Source organism: Poecilia formosa, unplaced genomic scaffold, assembly GCF_000485575.1.
Source record: "Poecilia formosa unplaced genomic scaffold, Poecilia_formosa-5.1.2 Scaffold88, whole genome shotgun sequence".
NCBI lineage: Eukaryota > Metazoa > Chordata > Actinopteri > Cyprinodontiformes > Poeciliidae > Poecilia > Poecilia formosa.
This window is the reverse complement of record NW_006800027.1, coordinates 990,529-1,006,285: the sequence shown is the minus strand read 5'-3', so window position 1 is coordinate 1,006,285 and position 15,757 is coordinate 990,529. Positions and strand designations below refer to the sequence as shown.

General features: G+C 38.2%; 3 protein-coding genes across 6 annotated transcripts; 2 read left to right on the top strand and 1 right to left on the bottom strand.

Annotated features, from left to right (window-relative positions):
• Nucleotides 1–1,361: 1,361 nt before the first annotated feature.
• On the bottom strand, nt 1,362–5,655 carry LOC103141648 (acylpyruvase FAHD1, mitochondrial-like). Of its 3 annotated transcripts, XM_016673987.1 has the most exons (3): nt 3,039–5,655; nt 2,599–2,943; nt 1,362–1,806 (listed from the first exon to the last, which is right to left on the bottom strand). In XM_016673987.1, exon 1 carries the CDS (start codon nt 5,409–5,411, stop codon nt 4,749–4,751), a length of 663 nt encoding a protein of 220 aa, XP_016529473.1. In that variant the 5' UTR covers nt 5,412–5,655; the 3' UTR covers nt 1,362–1,806; nt 2,599–2,943; nt 3,039–4,748. The 3 variants fall into 3 exon arrangements, with proteins under 3 accessions (XP_016529473.1, XP_016529472.1, XP_016529474.1); XM_016673986.1 differs by having other exon boundaries at nt 2,599–5,655; XM_016673988.1 differs by having other exon boundaries at nt 2,834–5,655.
• An 849-nt stretch (nt 5,656–6,504) lies between these two features.
• On the top strand, nt 6,505–10,719 carry LOC103141647 (hydroxyacylglutathione hydrolase, mitochondrial-like). 2 transcript variants are annotated; one of them, XM_016673983.1, is made up of 9 exons: nt 6,505–6,584; nt 7,086–7,270; nt 8,425–8,489; nt 8,624–8,741; nt 8,845–8,953; nt 9,036–9,139; nt 9,551–9,652; nt 9,770–9,849; nt 9,973–10,719. In XM_016673983.1, exons 2-9 carry the CDS (start codon nt 7,166–7,168, stop codon nt 10,070–10,072), a joined length of 783 nt encoding a protein of 260 aa, XP_016529469.1. In that variant the 5' UTR covers nt 6,505–6,584; nt 7,086–7,165; the 3' UTR covers nt 10,073–10,719. The 2 variants fall into 2 exon arrangements, with proteins under 2 accessions (XP_016529469.1, XP_007557439.1); XM_007557377.2 differs by having other exon boundaries at nt 6,530–6,686.
• Nucleotides 10,720–11,842: 1,123 nt separating this feature from the next.
• LOC103141646 (hydroxyacylglutathione hydrolase-like protein) lies at nt 11,843–15,696 on the top strand. Its single transcript, XM_007557375.2, has 8 exons — nt 11,843–12,103; nt 12,334–12,398; nt 12,848–12,965; nt 13,046–13,154; nt 13,296–13,399; nt 13,754–13,855; nt 14,220–14,299; nt 14,533–15,696. Exons 1-8 carry the CDS (start codon nt 11,999–12,001, stop codon nt 14,720–14,722), a joined length of 873 nt encoding a protein of 290 aa, XP_007557437.2. The 5' UTR covers nt 11,843–11,998; the 3' UTR covers nt 14,723–15,696.
• Nucleotides 15,697–15,757: the final 61 nt, after the last annotated feature.

Below are 15,757 nucleotides of genomic sequence, written 5' to 3'. Positions count from 1 at the left end.
ACGGTATTTAATGACTAGTGAAATAACTTCACCAGCTTTCAAAACTATTCCTGCTTCTTACACTTTTTAAAAATGTTCATCAATGTGTTTTATTTTGGATTTTGACCAACAGACTAAAAAGTGTGGCATACTAATATAACCCCGCACCCTTTCCACTAATACCTCAAAATAATCAAATTGATCATCTTTAGAAGTCACCTAATTAATGAATGAAGTCTTAATTTGTGCAATTTGATCTGAAGAAATGCAGCTTTTTGCCCCTGGGGTTTGTTGGTGAACAGTACCGAACCAGCAGCATCATTAGGATCAAAGAGTACACACTTTGTTTGTTTTTTTAAAGAAAAAAAAACTTCTCCAAGTTACAGTAAAATACCGGCAACTGTGGTTATCAGAATTTACTGGACTATACCAAATACAGGGCTGCACAGTGGCGCTGTTGGTAGCACTGTTGCCTTGCAGCAAGAAGGTCCTGGGTTCAATTCCCAGCCCAGGGTCTTTCTGTAGGGAGTTTGCATGTTCTCCCTGTGCATGCATGGGTTCTATCCAGGTACTCCAGCTTCCTCCCACAGGTGAATTGGTCTCTCTCCAAATTCTCCTTTGGTGTATATGGTTGTTCATCCTGTCTCTGTGTTGCCCTGGCAACCTGTCCAGGCTGTACCCAGCCTCTCATCCAGAACATTTGCTGGAGATAGGTACCAGCAAAATTCTGGCAACCACAGCTGATTTTTTTTGTTATGTGGGAAGTCAGAGTTCAGGGAAAGATGGAGCTGAATGTGGGACAATACTGGAGGAAAACTTCTTAACAACAGCAAAAGCAGGACAACAAACCCCAAAACAACGAGAGCTAAAATGCAATGGCTTAAATCGTGTGCGATCAAGTCAGAGCTCGAACATAAATCCAACCAAGCATCAGCGGTAAGACCTGAAAACTCATGTTTACTAACGCTCTCCATCTAATCACCCTGAACCTGAGCTGTTTAAAAGGGAAGGATGGGTCAATCTCGTCTGAAAGACATGTGGCTGCAAGAATGTGGCTCCTCAAAGTGCTGACTCACAGAGGCTGAATGTGAAGGCAAAACACAGTTTTCAGTGCTTTTACTGACACTAAAACACATTAAAGTTTACTGCTGTAACATGAAAAGGAAAGAAAAAGTTCAAAGGGGTATGAATAGTTTTGCGAGGCACAACATAAACTGGATCATCGGGCAAAAACTGTCAGTCTTCAGATGTTTGAAGGAGGTAGTGACATAAGTTAGCAGACATGAAGTTGGAATAGTGAACAGTGGTTCTAATTTCCAACCAGGATTTTTTTTTCTATGTTTGTGGAATGACGCAGCGTGAAAAATTTCAATGGATGTGGATATTTTTTATATTTTTTTATTTTCTGCAAAGCATGGTAATTATGCATGAATATCAGTTACAGCCTGTCAAAATTTCAGGATACATTAGAAGAAAACAGTGGGCATGTGGTTAACGTGCTGCAATAACACATTTACGGTCCTGACATGCAAGATAGCCCTTCTGCGTGTGTGCAAAATAACAAATTAAGCCAATTTGCTAAACTCTGTGAGCGTGATTCCCTGTGATGTTTCATGTCCTCTCTGACTCAGAGCCTCCTAAACTTCTGAGTGTTGGTGGTTGTGTCCTCAGAATAGCCACGCCACAGACCCGTCTGGTGGCATTCGGAGCAGCACGCAAAGCCAGGCATCACAAATTGCCATTCCGAAAATGCAGACAGACAAGATGCAGACTGCCAGACAGCAAAGCACTTTGATTCTTTCTTCCAGTGGGGGGAGAGGCCTTCTTCTGCAAAAGAACGGACAGTGTCAAGTGTCATTAATGGATTTATTTTAATCGTTTAAGTTCACATAAGGTAACATTGAATTTCGTCAAAATAACATTAAGTCGTGCGTCTTTGTCAGGGTTTTTGAGCTTATATTAGACGAATAATGGAACATTTTACTTTTGAGGAGATTTGATCCATGTTCCATTTATTATTAATCGAAGGCGACTCTAAACAGACGCGTGTTTGGCCTTAGTGTTTGTTGGCCTCACTTTGCTGTTTTCTGGAAGTTTGATCCAGATTATTGGAGCATAAAACCTAAAATCTGCTTCTTAATGATTGGTTCTGATTCTGGGGATGCCCCGTCTTACATTGTAAATAAAATGCGCGTTTCAGATCATTTCAGATCATGTCCCGATATATTGCTCTATTTATGATCTATTGTAGGGAAGGGAAACGGTTTAAGAGTTACATTGTTGATAACTATGTAGTAGTCATGTGTAGTTAAATCCTCTTTAACTTTCGCTTAGATTTTTTTTTACGTCAAATATTTTTTATTTACTTATAGGAATATTTATATATTTACTGTTTTATATTTACATAAGTTTAAGCCATAAGTTTATTTATATTCATAATATTTATGGATTGTATTTATATTAATATTTATTTATTGTTATGGTAGTATATCTATAATTTGTTTCTTCATAGGAATATTTATTTTATTTTTTCTTTATTTTAATAATATTAATTTTATGTAAGGTATACTTTTTCAGGTATTAAAATAATACTTTTTATTCATTTATTTATTTTTTTACCTCTATTAAAACCCTGTTTTGGGATTGTTTGATCCTCAACAATAACTCATGCAGGGACACGGTACCAAAGCTACGCTGACAGGTGTGTGAAAATGTCCTCTAATGTCTTCATTCCCCTGGCAGCGCCACGGTTTGGCTCTGCTTTCTCCAGGCTGACGTCACCGTTGGCTTGTGTGAGATCGGAAACCTGTGGTCTCCGTGTAATCCAGGCTGCCCTCAGAAGAGTCAAATATACCTTTTTGGGCCGGGGCTTGATGACAACATCCCCGGTTAATGTGGTGAGCGTTAAATCAGAGCCGGGCTCTGGCTTTGAAGCCTTTGTTAATAGCCGGGAGAAGGTAATACCTGCAGTCACACAAAAGAAGAGGAGTTGTATGATTCATATCTCATAAAAGACAACATCTGCTGTGAACATAAGTGACACAAAGCTCCACTCTTACTCTGTGGCGGGGGGGAAACTCGTCTGTGGATATGCTTCCCAGCTCCCAGCTCTTATTAAATTTTGTGATAAATGTTGGAATGACGGACACATGTGTTCCCCGACGAGGTGGGTCTTCCAGACAACATGCCCTACAGGTGAGGCATGATGATGTTTTCTGACTCGGGTTACAGCAAAGGAGCCTGGGACAGGTTGATGGAGACTTTGTTTGATGTTGAAAAGAGAGAAGCCCGTGGGAGAACAGCGCCCGAACCTGGGAAAGCTGCTAAAAGGCACCTCTCAACAATGTGGTTATGTTATGTTAGAGGCACACATCAATATTGCTATTTAAGCACTGAGGCGTTGCTGGTAATTTGTTACGTGTTGGCATTGTTTTTCTCACTTTGAGCAGAGGGTTGAGTGTGATTTAATCCAACCGCTGCAGGAAAGCTGATCTCAGCAAATCCAGAATACAGTAAAAACTTTTCCAACCTTAACCACAAGCAAAGAGGGTAATTTCCTAACAGGTGTCCTTAAAACAACAACAACAACAACAACAACAAAAATCCTTTACCGATACAGCTATTTTACAAAAATGAAGATGAAAGCCAAACAGAAATTTCTGGAAATGCAGTGAGGGTTTGATTTTGTTAGTTGGCTCACTTGCAAAGAAACAAAAACAAGCATTTACCAAGGATTAACCAAAGATCTGAAAAAAGTACATTTCATAGAAGTTCAAATTGATTTGCATGCCACTGAGTGAAAGAGGGTGATTGATTCCCAACAAAACATGGGTTAGCACTTGGCTTTGAGGATTTTTTTTTTAATTGGCAAGCGTAGCAGTAAGATGTTTTTATAGTTGGTCACCAGGTTTGCACACATCAGGAATTTTGGCCCACTCCTTTATCCATCCTGTAATCCTTCATGGGTTTTGGCAGCAGTTTGGCACCTCGGAGCCTCAGCTCTCACTACGCATGTACTGTAAGAATGAAATCTGGAGACTGTCCATACTTTACTAACATCTTTAGCCACAATTTTGTCGCTTTAAAGGTGAATTTTGCCACTTCTCTTAAAATCTTTGTCTGATAGTAGGATTAGAAAGCTGGACAGAGTGTCAGTCTTAATTAATTTTAAAAATGAGCACATTTTATATTTTCTAGAAATGTAGCATCAAATTAGTTGGAGGAATGGAAATGTATCGAAGTGACTTAAAGGAATACCTAAAATAATTTCATGCCACAAAAATCAACATTTTTTAACCTCTTCATCTCTAGGCCTCTTTTTGAGAAATATATATTATTGTTATATGTTAATATAACATGTAATATATATGTTAATATAATATGTTAATGTTATATATAATTAAAAAAAAAAAAAAACAATCTTAGAATCAGAAAAGGAATCACGTGTACAAAAAAAAGAATTTTACTTATAGTTAAATTTCAGATATTTAATCTTTAAAGCACTTTATCAAAGTGTTTGTCAACATTTTTAAATCCCTGCTGATACATCTTCCATTAAAAGATTTTTATATCCATGACGCAGATTTGGGTTCAGTTAACAATACAAAATAATAGAAAATAATAAGAGTCAGGCTTAGATTACCCTGATCACGCAGCCACCTCTAAATCAATCAAATCCCGATTAGGGAAAAATAATCATAGGTAGGGTTAGTGCTGCTCAGTGCTGCCATCTGCTGGTTTCTCTCAGTCAGCTTGTGCATTTCTTCCTCCTAGTGGTCCGGTCTCTCCACTTTGAAATTCATAGTAACTACGTCCTCGATGCCAGCCTGCAGCTCATCGTGCTCCTGCACGGCGGAGACCCCTTTAGGGGTCCCGGTCAGGATGAGATCCCCCTCTTCCAGGCTGATGAATTCGCTGATGTAGCTGATCAGATAGGGGACCGAGAAGATCATCTGCGAGGTGCAGCCGCTCTGCCGAAGCTGGTCGTTCACCTTCAGCCAGAGCTTGACGTTCCCCGGGTCGGGGATGCGATCTTTAGGGATGAAGTCGCTGACAGGGCAGGAGGTGTTGAAGGCCTTGGCCAGGGTCCAGGGCAGACCCTTGGACTTACACTCGTCCTGGATGTCCCGGGCTGTCATGTCCAAGCACAGCGCGTACCCCGCTACGTGCTCCATGGCGGCGGACTGGGGAATGGCTGTACCCCCTTTGCCGATGACCACCCCTAACTCCACCTCGTGGTGCAGGTTGCTGCTGTACAGAGGCACCAGGATGGGGGAGCCCTCTCTCACATACGCAGATGGCGGTTTCAGGAACAGGACAGGCTCTGTAGGAATGGCGTTTTTAAGCTCTTTTGCGTGGTCTGCGTAGTTTCTCCCCACGCAAATTATCTTCCGTCCCCATTCCCAGAACCGAGAAATATTCCGCACTGCCATCGTGGGCAAAACTTTAGCTTAGTAAGTGTAGTTTGTGGCGCTACGAGCAGGTCAGCTCTGGAAACTTTGACCGACCTTAAATAAAGCCATAGACATAGAGGAATGAGATGCCGCTCTGGCCTCGTTTACCCGAGCAGACGATGCTTCAGCACGTCCGCCATATTACCAGTGGCATGTTTGCCTTTGAAAGACAGAATTTCAGTTCATTCAGTAAATTCAATAATCCACCCATCTGTTATCTATGTCTGTACAAGGTTGGGTACACACTGGAAAGGTCCCCAGTACATTGCAGGTCAACACAAGACACACGCATATATGGACTGAGAGGATCATATTATCCAAAGAGAATATAGAGAACAGGCCAGGACTTGAACCCAAAATCTTCTTGTTTCAAGACAGCGATGCTAGCTGTTAAACCATGCAGCCCAAATTCAATAATATATGCACACTATCTGGAAATCAAAATAATTTGTTTATGAAAATACACTATCCATCCATTTCTCCTCACATCTATTCTCTCTGTGCATCAGTCAATTTATATATTTGTGAATCGGTTTTTTCTGTCTATTCATCTATATCTACATCATTTTCTACCCCCTTTTATCCATACAGGGTTATTTTGAGTTATGGTACATTTACAAACAATTTTAAGGTGATTAGAATAAATAAATAAATAAATCAGTAAGATAAAATAAAAAAGATTCAATGAAATGAAAATGAACAAATTAAACTGAATATAACAAAAACAAGTACACTGACACAAATATTACATAATAATAAAAACATAAGTTTAGGACTTATTGGGTTAACTCTGACACTCACAATATGGCGGCGACGTCTCAGCCAGGAGATTATGCAGCGTCTAACGCGCCTGTATCTATGCCAAAGAACTTGATAATCAACCTACGGCAAGCCAGAGGAAACCTATAAATAAATAAAACTTGAGATCGAAACCATTAATTTTCACGTTTGATCTGTTTATCACGTAAATGTTTGTCACATAAATGTTTGTCACGTAAACAAAATAAATGGCAAGTGTTGATCAAATGCATACGTATTGACTGATTACCATTATTTAAACAAAATGCCTTCAAGATTTGATTGGTAATGTCTAGGGAGGATGGCGTTGATAAGAAGGCGGAGGCGGAACTGAACCAAAACCAAACTTTTCTGGTTAGTTCAGCCGTGATAAGGTTGCAGTAACTGTAATGTTAATCAAGTCACTTGTGGGGAGTGCCTGCACTCTGATAGGAGCAGCTACAGCGTTAAAGTTTGGTATGTCCGAAATGTTTTACAGTTGGCTAACATGTTAGCCTGATTAAGTTCGATGTCACGTACTTATATGTTGGTATTGTGTTTACGTTTGTGTCCCCAGTGAGGCGAGTGAATACAGCTGGCCTGTTTTTGTATTGTTGCTGTTACCATGCTTATTTATAAAATCGGATATAATAAAGTTGTAACTGATGTTCAAATATTAACTGAAAAAACAAAACAAAAACAAAACCCGATTGTGTTAAAGCTAACGTTTAATTTTAGGGTCGTCAACACGCCGTCCGTATGCTTTTACTCTTAATAGCATAAAACGTTTTAATGAGCAAACTGCGGTCACAATAATAGGTATAAAGTGAACCTCAGAGTGTTTCTATCAACACATGTTTGTGTCCTTCCATGAAGCATCTGTGGAAGTGAAAGCCCAGACAGCCGCTCTCCTTCACAGCACGGTGAGGAAATCCCACCTGGTCCAACAAGCCAACATGAGGGTCGAACTTCTGCCAGCGCTCAGTGACAACTACATGTATCTGCTGATCGATGAAGAGTCAAAAGAAGCTGCCATTGTTGATCCAGTGGAGCCAATAAAGGTCTGTACTTATGATGGCAAATTAAATGCGTAGGTAAAGTTTTTGTATAGCAGCATAAGCTGGTTTTATGTTGGTTTTGCATACCTTGTCTTTGAAAATCCATTTTATTTATAGTATTAGTAGATTTCTGTTGGAACTCGAGAACTTCTTCTCTCGTGGTGAATCAAACATGAGATGGGAATTTCTGCAACTTGCGAAACTGAAGGGATTTTGAGTGGATGACTCAGTCAGTCAAGTGATTGGAGTAAAAACGGCAACTGCAGACTCATTGATATGAACACATCTGCTTCAAAACGCATTTTAAATTTGACCTTGGAACACTTTTATTTTGGGGACAAAAGAATGAACAGAAAATGAATGGAAAAGCATCCAAAGTCCAAAGAGAAAGTTTGAACTAACTTCAGATAACTTGGAGAACCATTAATCACCCTGACCACCAGCTGCAGATATGTTGATTTAATACCTAGTTTTAGATTAACTTAAGAAGCGAGTGTGCATGGCTGTTTGCCTTGTGCCTTTCTGTTTGTCCTGTGACGTTCTCCACCTCTCACCCTATGACAACACAGACAGACTCTAGACCCAGCCCTCTTCCACCCTACAGCAGATGAGGCAGTAGAAATTGGTTGATGATAAATAAGTAAGATTTTGTTTTTCTTCGCCGAGAGTGTTCAACTCTGTTTTTTTTTTTTCATGTGTTTTTGCTTAAAGGACTGAATTAACCTCAGTGTGTTATTACATTTTGAAGAGGCGTGTTAATAGACCATTCATATGGTATGGATTTTATATTTTCAGTCTCTTATTTTTCAGTTGTTTTTTTTTCTTTTTTATTTAGATGTGTTAAACAAGGGGGATGCTGGATATTTAGGACTGGAGATGGTCATTCCCGGTCTATGCAGTGTGTAATGTAAAGACCTCGTATTCTCAGTATTTTTGAAGACATTCAAGGCTCTATTGACACAAACTCCTTTTACTTAAAATCTTCTTCACAGCAGGTGACTCGACCTGACACGCAAAGCCTCCACCATCAGTCTCTCCTTGCTTGATTCACAGCACGAATGAATCCCATTTTAGCTCTCACCAGTCGTTTTTGCACCTCTAACATAACCTTACTCTCTAACATAACATAACATCAGTTCTTTTTCTGCCTTCATCAGGTTGTGGAAGCAGTCAGAAAGCACGGCGTTAAACTCACAACCGTTCTGACCACCCATCACCACTGGTATGCTTTGTATTAACGTTTAGCATTGACAACTTTAACCCAGATGCAAACATGTACCGGCCTCGCACAGTTCAGGCTTTATCCATCCATACATGTTTTATACCTGCAGCGCGCCTCTTCTTCTGCTCTTGCAGGGATCACGCAGGTGGAAATGAGAAGATGGTGAAGCTGATGCCAGGGCTGAAGGTCTACGGAGGAGATGACAGAGTTGATGCGATAACGAAGAAAGTTTCCCACTCAAATACCTTCAAGGTAAGAGTGTAGCATTGTTCTTTCCTTATTGTAATACTACAGTAAGCTCTGCCCGGCTAAAGAGCTCACCTTTTTATTTATTTATTTTTATTTTTTTTAAAAGCTTGGATCACTCAGTGTGAAATGCCTGTTCACACCCTGTCACACAACCGGCCACATCTGTTACTATGTGACTAAAGAAAGCAGCTCTGAGCCACCTGCTGTTTTCACAGGTTTGCAAATGCTCTGACCCTTCTCACGTGTTCTGTTTAAATGCAATGTAAGTTGCATCTCTCTCCTTTTTTCTACATGCAGGTGACACGTTGTTTGTGGCCGGCTGTGGTAAATTCTTCGAGGGTACGGCAGAGCAGATGTACAAAGCCTTGATAGAAATCCTGGGACGTCTTCCTCCCGAAACGGTAAATGTAGCACCATGTGAATCAAATATTTGTGTATTTACTTGGGATTTTATATGATAACCTGACGCAAAGTAGTTGTTCATAACTGTGGAACTAAAATAAAAAAATAATGCACTATTTTTAAAAGTTTATGTTAGAAATTGTAATTACAAAAACAAATCTGAATCTGAAAAACAGATCCCATCTGTTTTTTTGCAATTATCATGCATATACATGATAATTGCACACTGTTGTATTTTAAAACATAAATTTGTTGATTTTTTTTCCCCCCCCATAGAATCTTCAAAAGTAGAATAATTGAAGCAATAAAAGATCATAATCTGTTGTTTTTTTGTGTGTGTGTTTACAACATAACCTGATAGTTTCTAGTTGTTATCACAGGAGGAACCTAACTTCTGTTTTTCTTTACAGCGTGTTTATTGTGGCCATGAGTACACGGTCAGCAATCTGAAATTTGCACGCCATGTTGAACCGCAAAATGAAGTCATTCAGAAGAAGCTTGCATGGGCAAAGGTACTGGACTTTTGTGCCATCGCTTCAATCAGATGTCTAAAAAATAAATCCAAATCTTTGTAAAGATTAAGAGCTTGTGTGTTTGCTTTTTTGTTTTTTTTGTTTTTGTTTTTGCAGGAGAAGTGCAGCGATGGAGAGCCAACGATCCCGTCCACTTTGGCAGATGAATTTACATTTAATCCCTTTATGAGAGTGAAGTATGTGCAGCCTGACTGGGCACTTGTTTAATTAGAGGATTGGAGTTTATTTAAAACTAAATAAAGAGTTTTTTGTTTTTCTTTTCCAAACTCACTCTCATTCATTTTGATGTTTTGTTTTAGAGAGAAATCTGTTCAAGACCACGTGAAGCAGACCGATCCCATTGAAACCATGAGAAGCCTTCGGAAAGAAAAAGACAACTTCCGCGTCCCGAAGGAGTGAAGTCCACTGTGTTCCTGTTTTTACCCCCTTAAAGCACTGCAAGTTCTACATTATTTTAAAGAATAACTACAACTCAACCTCAACGTCATTTAAAATAGATCCTTTACATTTACCCCTTGCTGAATGTACCCAGTTATACCGCTATAGACTCAGATGTATGAAATAACTAGATGTTCTCATCCTGTTTTATGAGGTTTGTTTGGCTGATAGTGATGGGACTGGTTTGAAGAATATATGGCTTTAAGAGATGAATTTTTTGTAATTTGTAAATGCTTAAAAAGATATTAATATATTGATGTACTAACAGTTTTCATTCAGTGTTTAAATTTGCCCATTTCATGTAAGGAACAATCAGCCATATGTGTACATGGTTTCTGTAAGTGGATATCATATTAAGTAATAATCTCATTTAAGATCAACATTGTTTTACTCTGATTGCCTTTGTGTTGGTTCTACATTTGCTTAAAGTCTCATTTGCGTAAAATGCAGCAGAACTTATACTTAATTTCTCGTTTTATTATGAGTGGTTGGTGTTGTCAGCATTACCGATTAGCTATCCTGGATGTTTGTAAAGCACAATCTAAAAAGAGCACGGCATGATGTTCTTTGGAAAAAGCAATAAAACACATCTGTTGGAAGAAAGTCAATGGAAGGATGTTTTTTGATGCGTCAGAAATCTTTTTTTTATGAGACAAGGTACTTCTTTGGTATCTTGTGTGCATGTATCTGTGTGGTGAGAAATGTCTCATAGTTGCAAGGAAACAAATAGAATTGAACTTTTTTTTTTCACCCTTTTTAGTCTTCAACTTGATTGCAGGTGTTCTGAAAATCTGGCTTACCCGTCAATTCAGCATACCGATGTTACGTCACATACTGCTTACTCAGCAGATTTCTTATGAATCCGTCAGACCTGTAGAAGTTTCATTTTGTGTGTTTTATTTCTCAGAAGTTTACGATAAATTTTATGTAATTAAGTTAATCAAACATATTAACATAAATGTGTAATGAACAATTTTCAATTTATAGGTAGACCTTGTCTATTAAGACAAATAGAAAAAGTTTCATGCAAAAAAAAAACCTTCAACTGTTCTAAAAAAAAAATAACTTTAAAACAGGTGAATTTGACCCACAACATAAAAGGAGGGTGAAATATACTAACTGATTCCAAGAGCATAAATGTTTATTTTGTTTGTTTTTTGTAAATTTAAAATCAAGATCTAGTACTGAATAAATCCCAATAGGTGTTTACCTGTGTGATTCTATTTTATTACACGTAACTTGATAAACTTGTAAACTAAATATGATTCAAGCAATGCATACCTAATTCTAAGTTAAACTACTAAGATATGTTGTGCGGCTGATCTTCCCATTTGTAAAAACAGAGATGTTATGCTTTTTAATGCATTTATTTTTCATCAATTTTTGTTAAACTGAGGTGGCTTATGATGATTTGGGCCTCATACAGCCTTAAGCTCTGACTGACATCATGTGAATAGAAATTATACTACTTATTAAAGCCCAAAATAAACACTCGGCAATAATTCAAGCTGATATGCAGTGAATATTTCTGTGATTTTTACCAAATTATGTATTCCTCTTAACGGTTGGATTTGTCTGACTCGATTAAAATGTCTGCGTTATGACGTTTCACGCAATGGCTTTATTAGGTCACGACAACTTCCTGGTCTGAATGCAAAACTGAGCTTTAATAACTTTGCTTTTTGTTAGTCGATGCGCTTTCATGAAATTATTGTCAGACAAGCTACAGAAAGCTTTTAACCTAGTTAATAACCTAGCTGGGTTTATAAAGTGTGACAGAGAGTGTGGATTGGTTTACAACCAATTAGCACAGATACTACAGGAGGTGTGTGCTGTGGTTTGTGGAAGCGTCGCGTGCCAGGGTGCGTGCATGCGCGCGTGAGAGCCATGAAGGTGAAGGTGATCTCCATCCTGGAGGACAACTACATGTACCTGGTGATAGAGGAGCAGAGCAAGCAGGCCATAGCCGTGGACCCCGCTGTACCTCACCGGGTGAGACGTGAAAGGGTGGAAGATAAAATAATGGCACTTTTACAAAAATTGTATTCAATTTTTTAACTGGGAAAATTGTATCCATAGGAACACATTGAAGTGACATATTTAAAAATAAATAAAAAATTAAAAGCCAACTATAACAAAAATATTATACTGCATTTTTAAAAATCATTTTATTTGTGTTTCTTTAACGTAATGGCTAACTGGTTTTTCTTTATTTTTGACAGCTGCTGGAAATTGTCAAAAGAGAAGGCTTGTTTCTCATTGCTGTTCTCACAACGCATTATCACTGGTAAGATTAGCATATGGATCCAAACAAACTACACATATTCAGTCGGTTATCATTTTAATTCGACAAATTATCTATTTTATTCAAGTGTGATTAGCTATGAGCCATAGCTCATATAAAATTTGATGAGCTGATTAGCTGTAGCTACATACCTACATTATCTTATTAAGAGTAGTTAGTGGTGCTTATAGTGTAGGAACAATATTCAGAAATATTTGTAAGACATAGTTGCTTTCTGACTGTTAACATGCACAGATGTTACTCTCCAGTCTAGTTCACACCAGTCACTTAAGTGCTGTCTGCACTTAAGTGACTGGTGCAGAATAACTTTTATGTCATTCCCTAGAAACAGTATGATGGAAAATGTCAGCAGATTTGAAGCCATAACTTTCTAAACCTCAGTATACCCTAGTTCGGGTAATGGTTTTCTTTGATTTCGTTTGTGCTTACAGGGACCACGCTCGTGGAAATGAGGCTCTGGTGAATGAGGTTCCTGGCCTCAAGGTTTATGGGGCGGATGATCGAATCAAGGGGCTCACAGATAAAGTCACAGACTCTCAGGAACTGAAGGTAAAGGGATGTAATCTTTGACACTAAAAAACTGTAACAGTCAGGGTTGCAGTTTATGACGATATTTTCTCCATTTGCAGTTTAACTCTATCAATGTGAAGTGCCTGTTCACTCCTTGCCACACCTCTGGTGATATGTGCTACTACGTCTGGGAGGATGAATGCACAGACGCGCCCGCTGTGTTCACAGGTCCTTGTCTGCTCATGTAAAGGGCTGATTTACCAGCTGAATCTCTCATTCCTTGCATTAAGAAATTATGCTGGTTTTGTTTAATGTGAAGGGAGGGGCACCATAGTTCTCTGTCGTCTAGTTCTCTCTTTTGGGTTTCAGGAGACACGTTGTTTATTGGTGGATGTGGGAGGTTTTTGGAGGGCACAGCAGAACAGATGCACCACAACCTCACCAAAGTGATCGCTTCCCTACCTCAAGAAACAGTGAGTTAGTCAAACAAAAAAAAAATATATTCCAACCACTTAATTTTAGGCCATTTTCGCACCAAATTACGATTGGCACACTGTCACTGTTTATTGGCATAATGATCATGGATGGTTTCAGCTGCTTGTTGAAATCCTTTTAGTTACTTCTGACAGGAAGTAATGTGGAAAGCTCCAATGTCGCCAAAAGCGGCGGTGTGTCTGATATTCTCCTTTAACCACAAACATTTTTCCTAATATGCTCAAATCAGTCGGGGGAAACTTCCATGCACAACTGGCAGTGTGTTGAATTCTTGGTGCACCAAAGGAAACCTCTCCAAGAATCTGTTTAAAATATATATTTTTTTAAAACAGAAAGTGTTCTGTGGACATGAGAACACTATCAAGAACCTAAAGTTTGCGCTGCTGGTGGAGCCAGAGAACGAGAAGGTTAAAGAGATGCTGAGCTGGGCCAGGGTGAGTAAAAAGCAGCAAAAAATGTTAAATAATAATACTGTTTATAATTCTTTACTTTATGTCAATTCAGATAAATTTTTACAGCAGTAAAAAAAATAAAAAATAAAAAATTTACTTGTGTTTAGAAAAAATATGCCTCATTCATAGGTTGTCTGAATCATTTAATTGATTTTATGATCAGTAAGACATTTCATTTAACAATACTGAAGCTTTTAATGTTTATTTCCTCATAGTTGTTAAAGAACTGCTTAGTATAAATTCGATTGAATCATTTGTTAATAATCCATGACATAGTAATAGTGTGTATAATTTAACCTTTTTGTATTTATTTCTTCCATATGGATGCTTTGCTCTCCATTGCTAGGCGAGAGATGATGACGACAAACCCACTGTACCATCCACACTGCAGGAGGAGTTTGATTACAACCCTTTTCTCCGCCTCTCGTGAGTTTTTATGTGTAGCTCATATACAGTGTTTAATGGAACACGAAAGGTATGCCTAGATGAGTAATTTTTAAATGAAATTATTTAGAAACATTTCTTAAAATTGCTTTAGCTTTTAATATAAAAAGAATGTGAGCTGGAATGTTCAGTTTCTGTGTTTTTACTCTGTCCTAATTTTTTTTAAATTATTCTTATTCTTCTTCTTATTATTATTATTATTATTATTATTGCAGGGAAAAAGCAGTGCAGAAGTTTACTGGGAAGATGGAGCCTGTAGAGGTGATGAGAGTCCTGAGAAAGGAAATGGATAAATTCAAGAAGCCCAAGGAGAGACTTCCGCCTCAAGCCATGTTGGCTTTGCAGTGGGGTCTGCTCATGAGCTCTCAGGACCGTTTAAGTCCAGTGATCAAAGACGGTGACTGAATGTTGTATCACGCTAAAGACTATGGCAGCGCTGCAGCTGTCTCTCTTAAATTAAGAGATATTAGTGGGAATATATTTTTGTTATAAATCAGCATTTTTGCACGTTTAACACAAGGTTGAGACGCAGAACTGTGCTAATTAGCTCGACCCTGTTCTGTAAATCCCTGTTTGCTTCTATGGCTCGTAATCTGTGGTCAGATCCGTTCATCCATAGCAACACTAATAAATGTAAAGTTTGAATGCGGAGTAAATGCCTAAATGTACAGGATGAGTTATTTCTATAAATGTTTTTAGGAAATTTTCAGAAGCCCAAATGCTAGTTCTGATTTAATGATGCAGAACATTTTATCAGTAGAAAAGTCCTGACATTAGAGTGAAATTTAAAGCAACAAAAAAATACATGCAAATATTAAAAAACAAAAATGTCACAAGGCAATAGAATATTTACTGTAAAGTCAGCATGGGCCGATGAGATTTATGCTCTATGACATCGGTTCATAGTATTCTGACGGAAATATTTAAAACAGTTCGGATTGCTTTTAGTTAATGCAATTTAAAAAATCCTATTGCTTCTAAAAACATATAGAATGTTGATCACGAGAGTTACAGTAAATGTTATATTGGCTATTCACATTTTTGTGCATGGATAAAATACAGAAAACGCCACTGACTTTGGCAGTAAATCACAGACAAATATAATTATTGTGCAGCAATTTACAGAAGGGCCTCTAAATGTGAACTTATCTGAATTCAGATGTGAACAGCACAAACACTAGCTTTGTTGTGTGAGAATACTGTTTTCCAAGGTGTCCAAACTTTATCCATGTGGGGCCAAAATTGTCAAGTTAAAAGTACTCAAAAAACGTATTTTCTTAAGCTGCAGAAGTAAAATCATTGTAAATAGTTGTTTGTTTTACCTGCAGCTAAACATGCCATACTTGAATAAAATGAACAAAGACTGATTGTTGAAGAAATGCGATCTCAAAGTTGTTTCAATCTGGAAAAATAAAAACAGAGGGCTATACTTTCCTAATT

Excerpts from the sequence above, each read along its gene's own strand:
- LOC103141648 (XM_016673986.1), bottom strand. The coding sequence starts at position 5,411 with ATGGCAGTGCGGAATATTTCTCGGTTCTGGGAATGGGGACGGAAGATA.
- LOC103141647 (XM_007557377.2), top strand. The coding sequence starts at position 6,620 with ATGTTAATCAAGTCACTTGTGGGGAGTGCCTGCACTCTGATAGGAGCA. Across the intron at positions 8,954-9,035 it reads GCCACCTGCTGTTTTCACAG|GTGACACGTTGTTTGTGGCC; the intron begins GTTTGCAAATGC and ends TTCTACATGCAG. Across the intron at positions 9,850-9,972 it reads AATCCCTTTATGAGAGTGAA|AGAGAAATCTGTTCAAGACC; the intron begins GTATGTGCAGCC and ends GTTTTGTTTTAG.
- LOC103141646 (XM_007557375.2), top strand. The coding sequence starts at position 11,999 with ATGAAGGTGAAGGTGATCTCCATCCTGGAGGACAACTACATGTACCTG. Across the intron at positions 12,104-12,333 it reads ACCCCGCTGTACCTCACCGG|CTGCTGGAAATTGTCAAAAG; the intron begins GTGAGACGTGAA and ends TATTTTTGACAG. Across the intron at positions 13,155-13,295 it reads CGCGCCCGCTGTGTTCACAG|GAGACACGTTGTTTATTGGT; the intron begins GTCCTTGTCTGC and ends TTTGGGTTTCAG.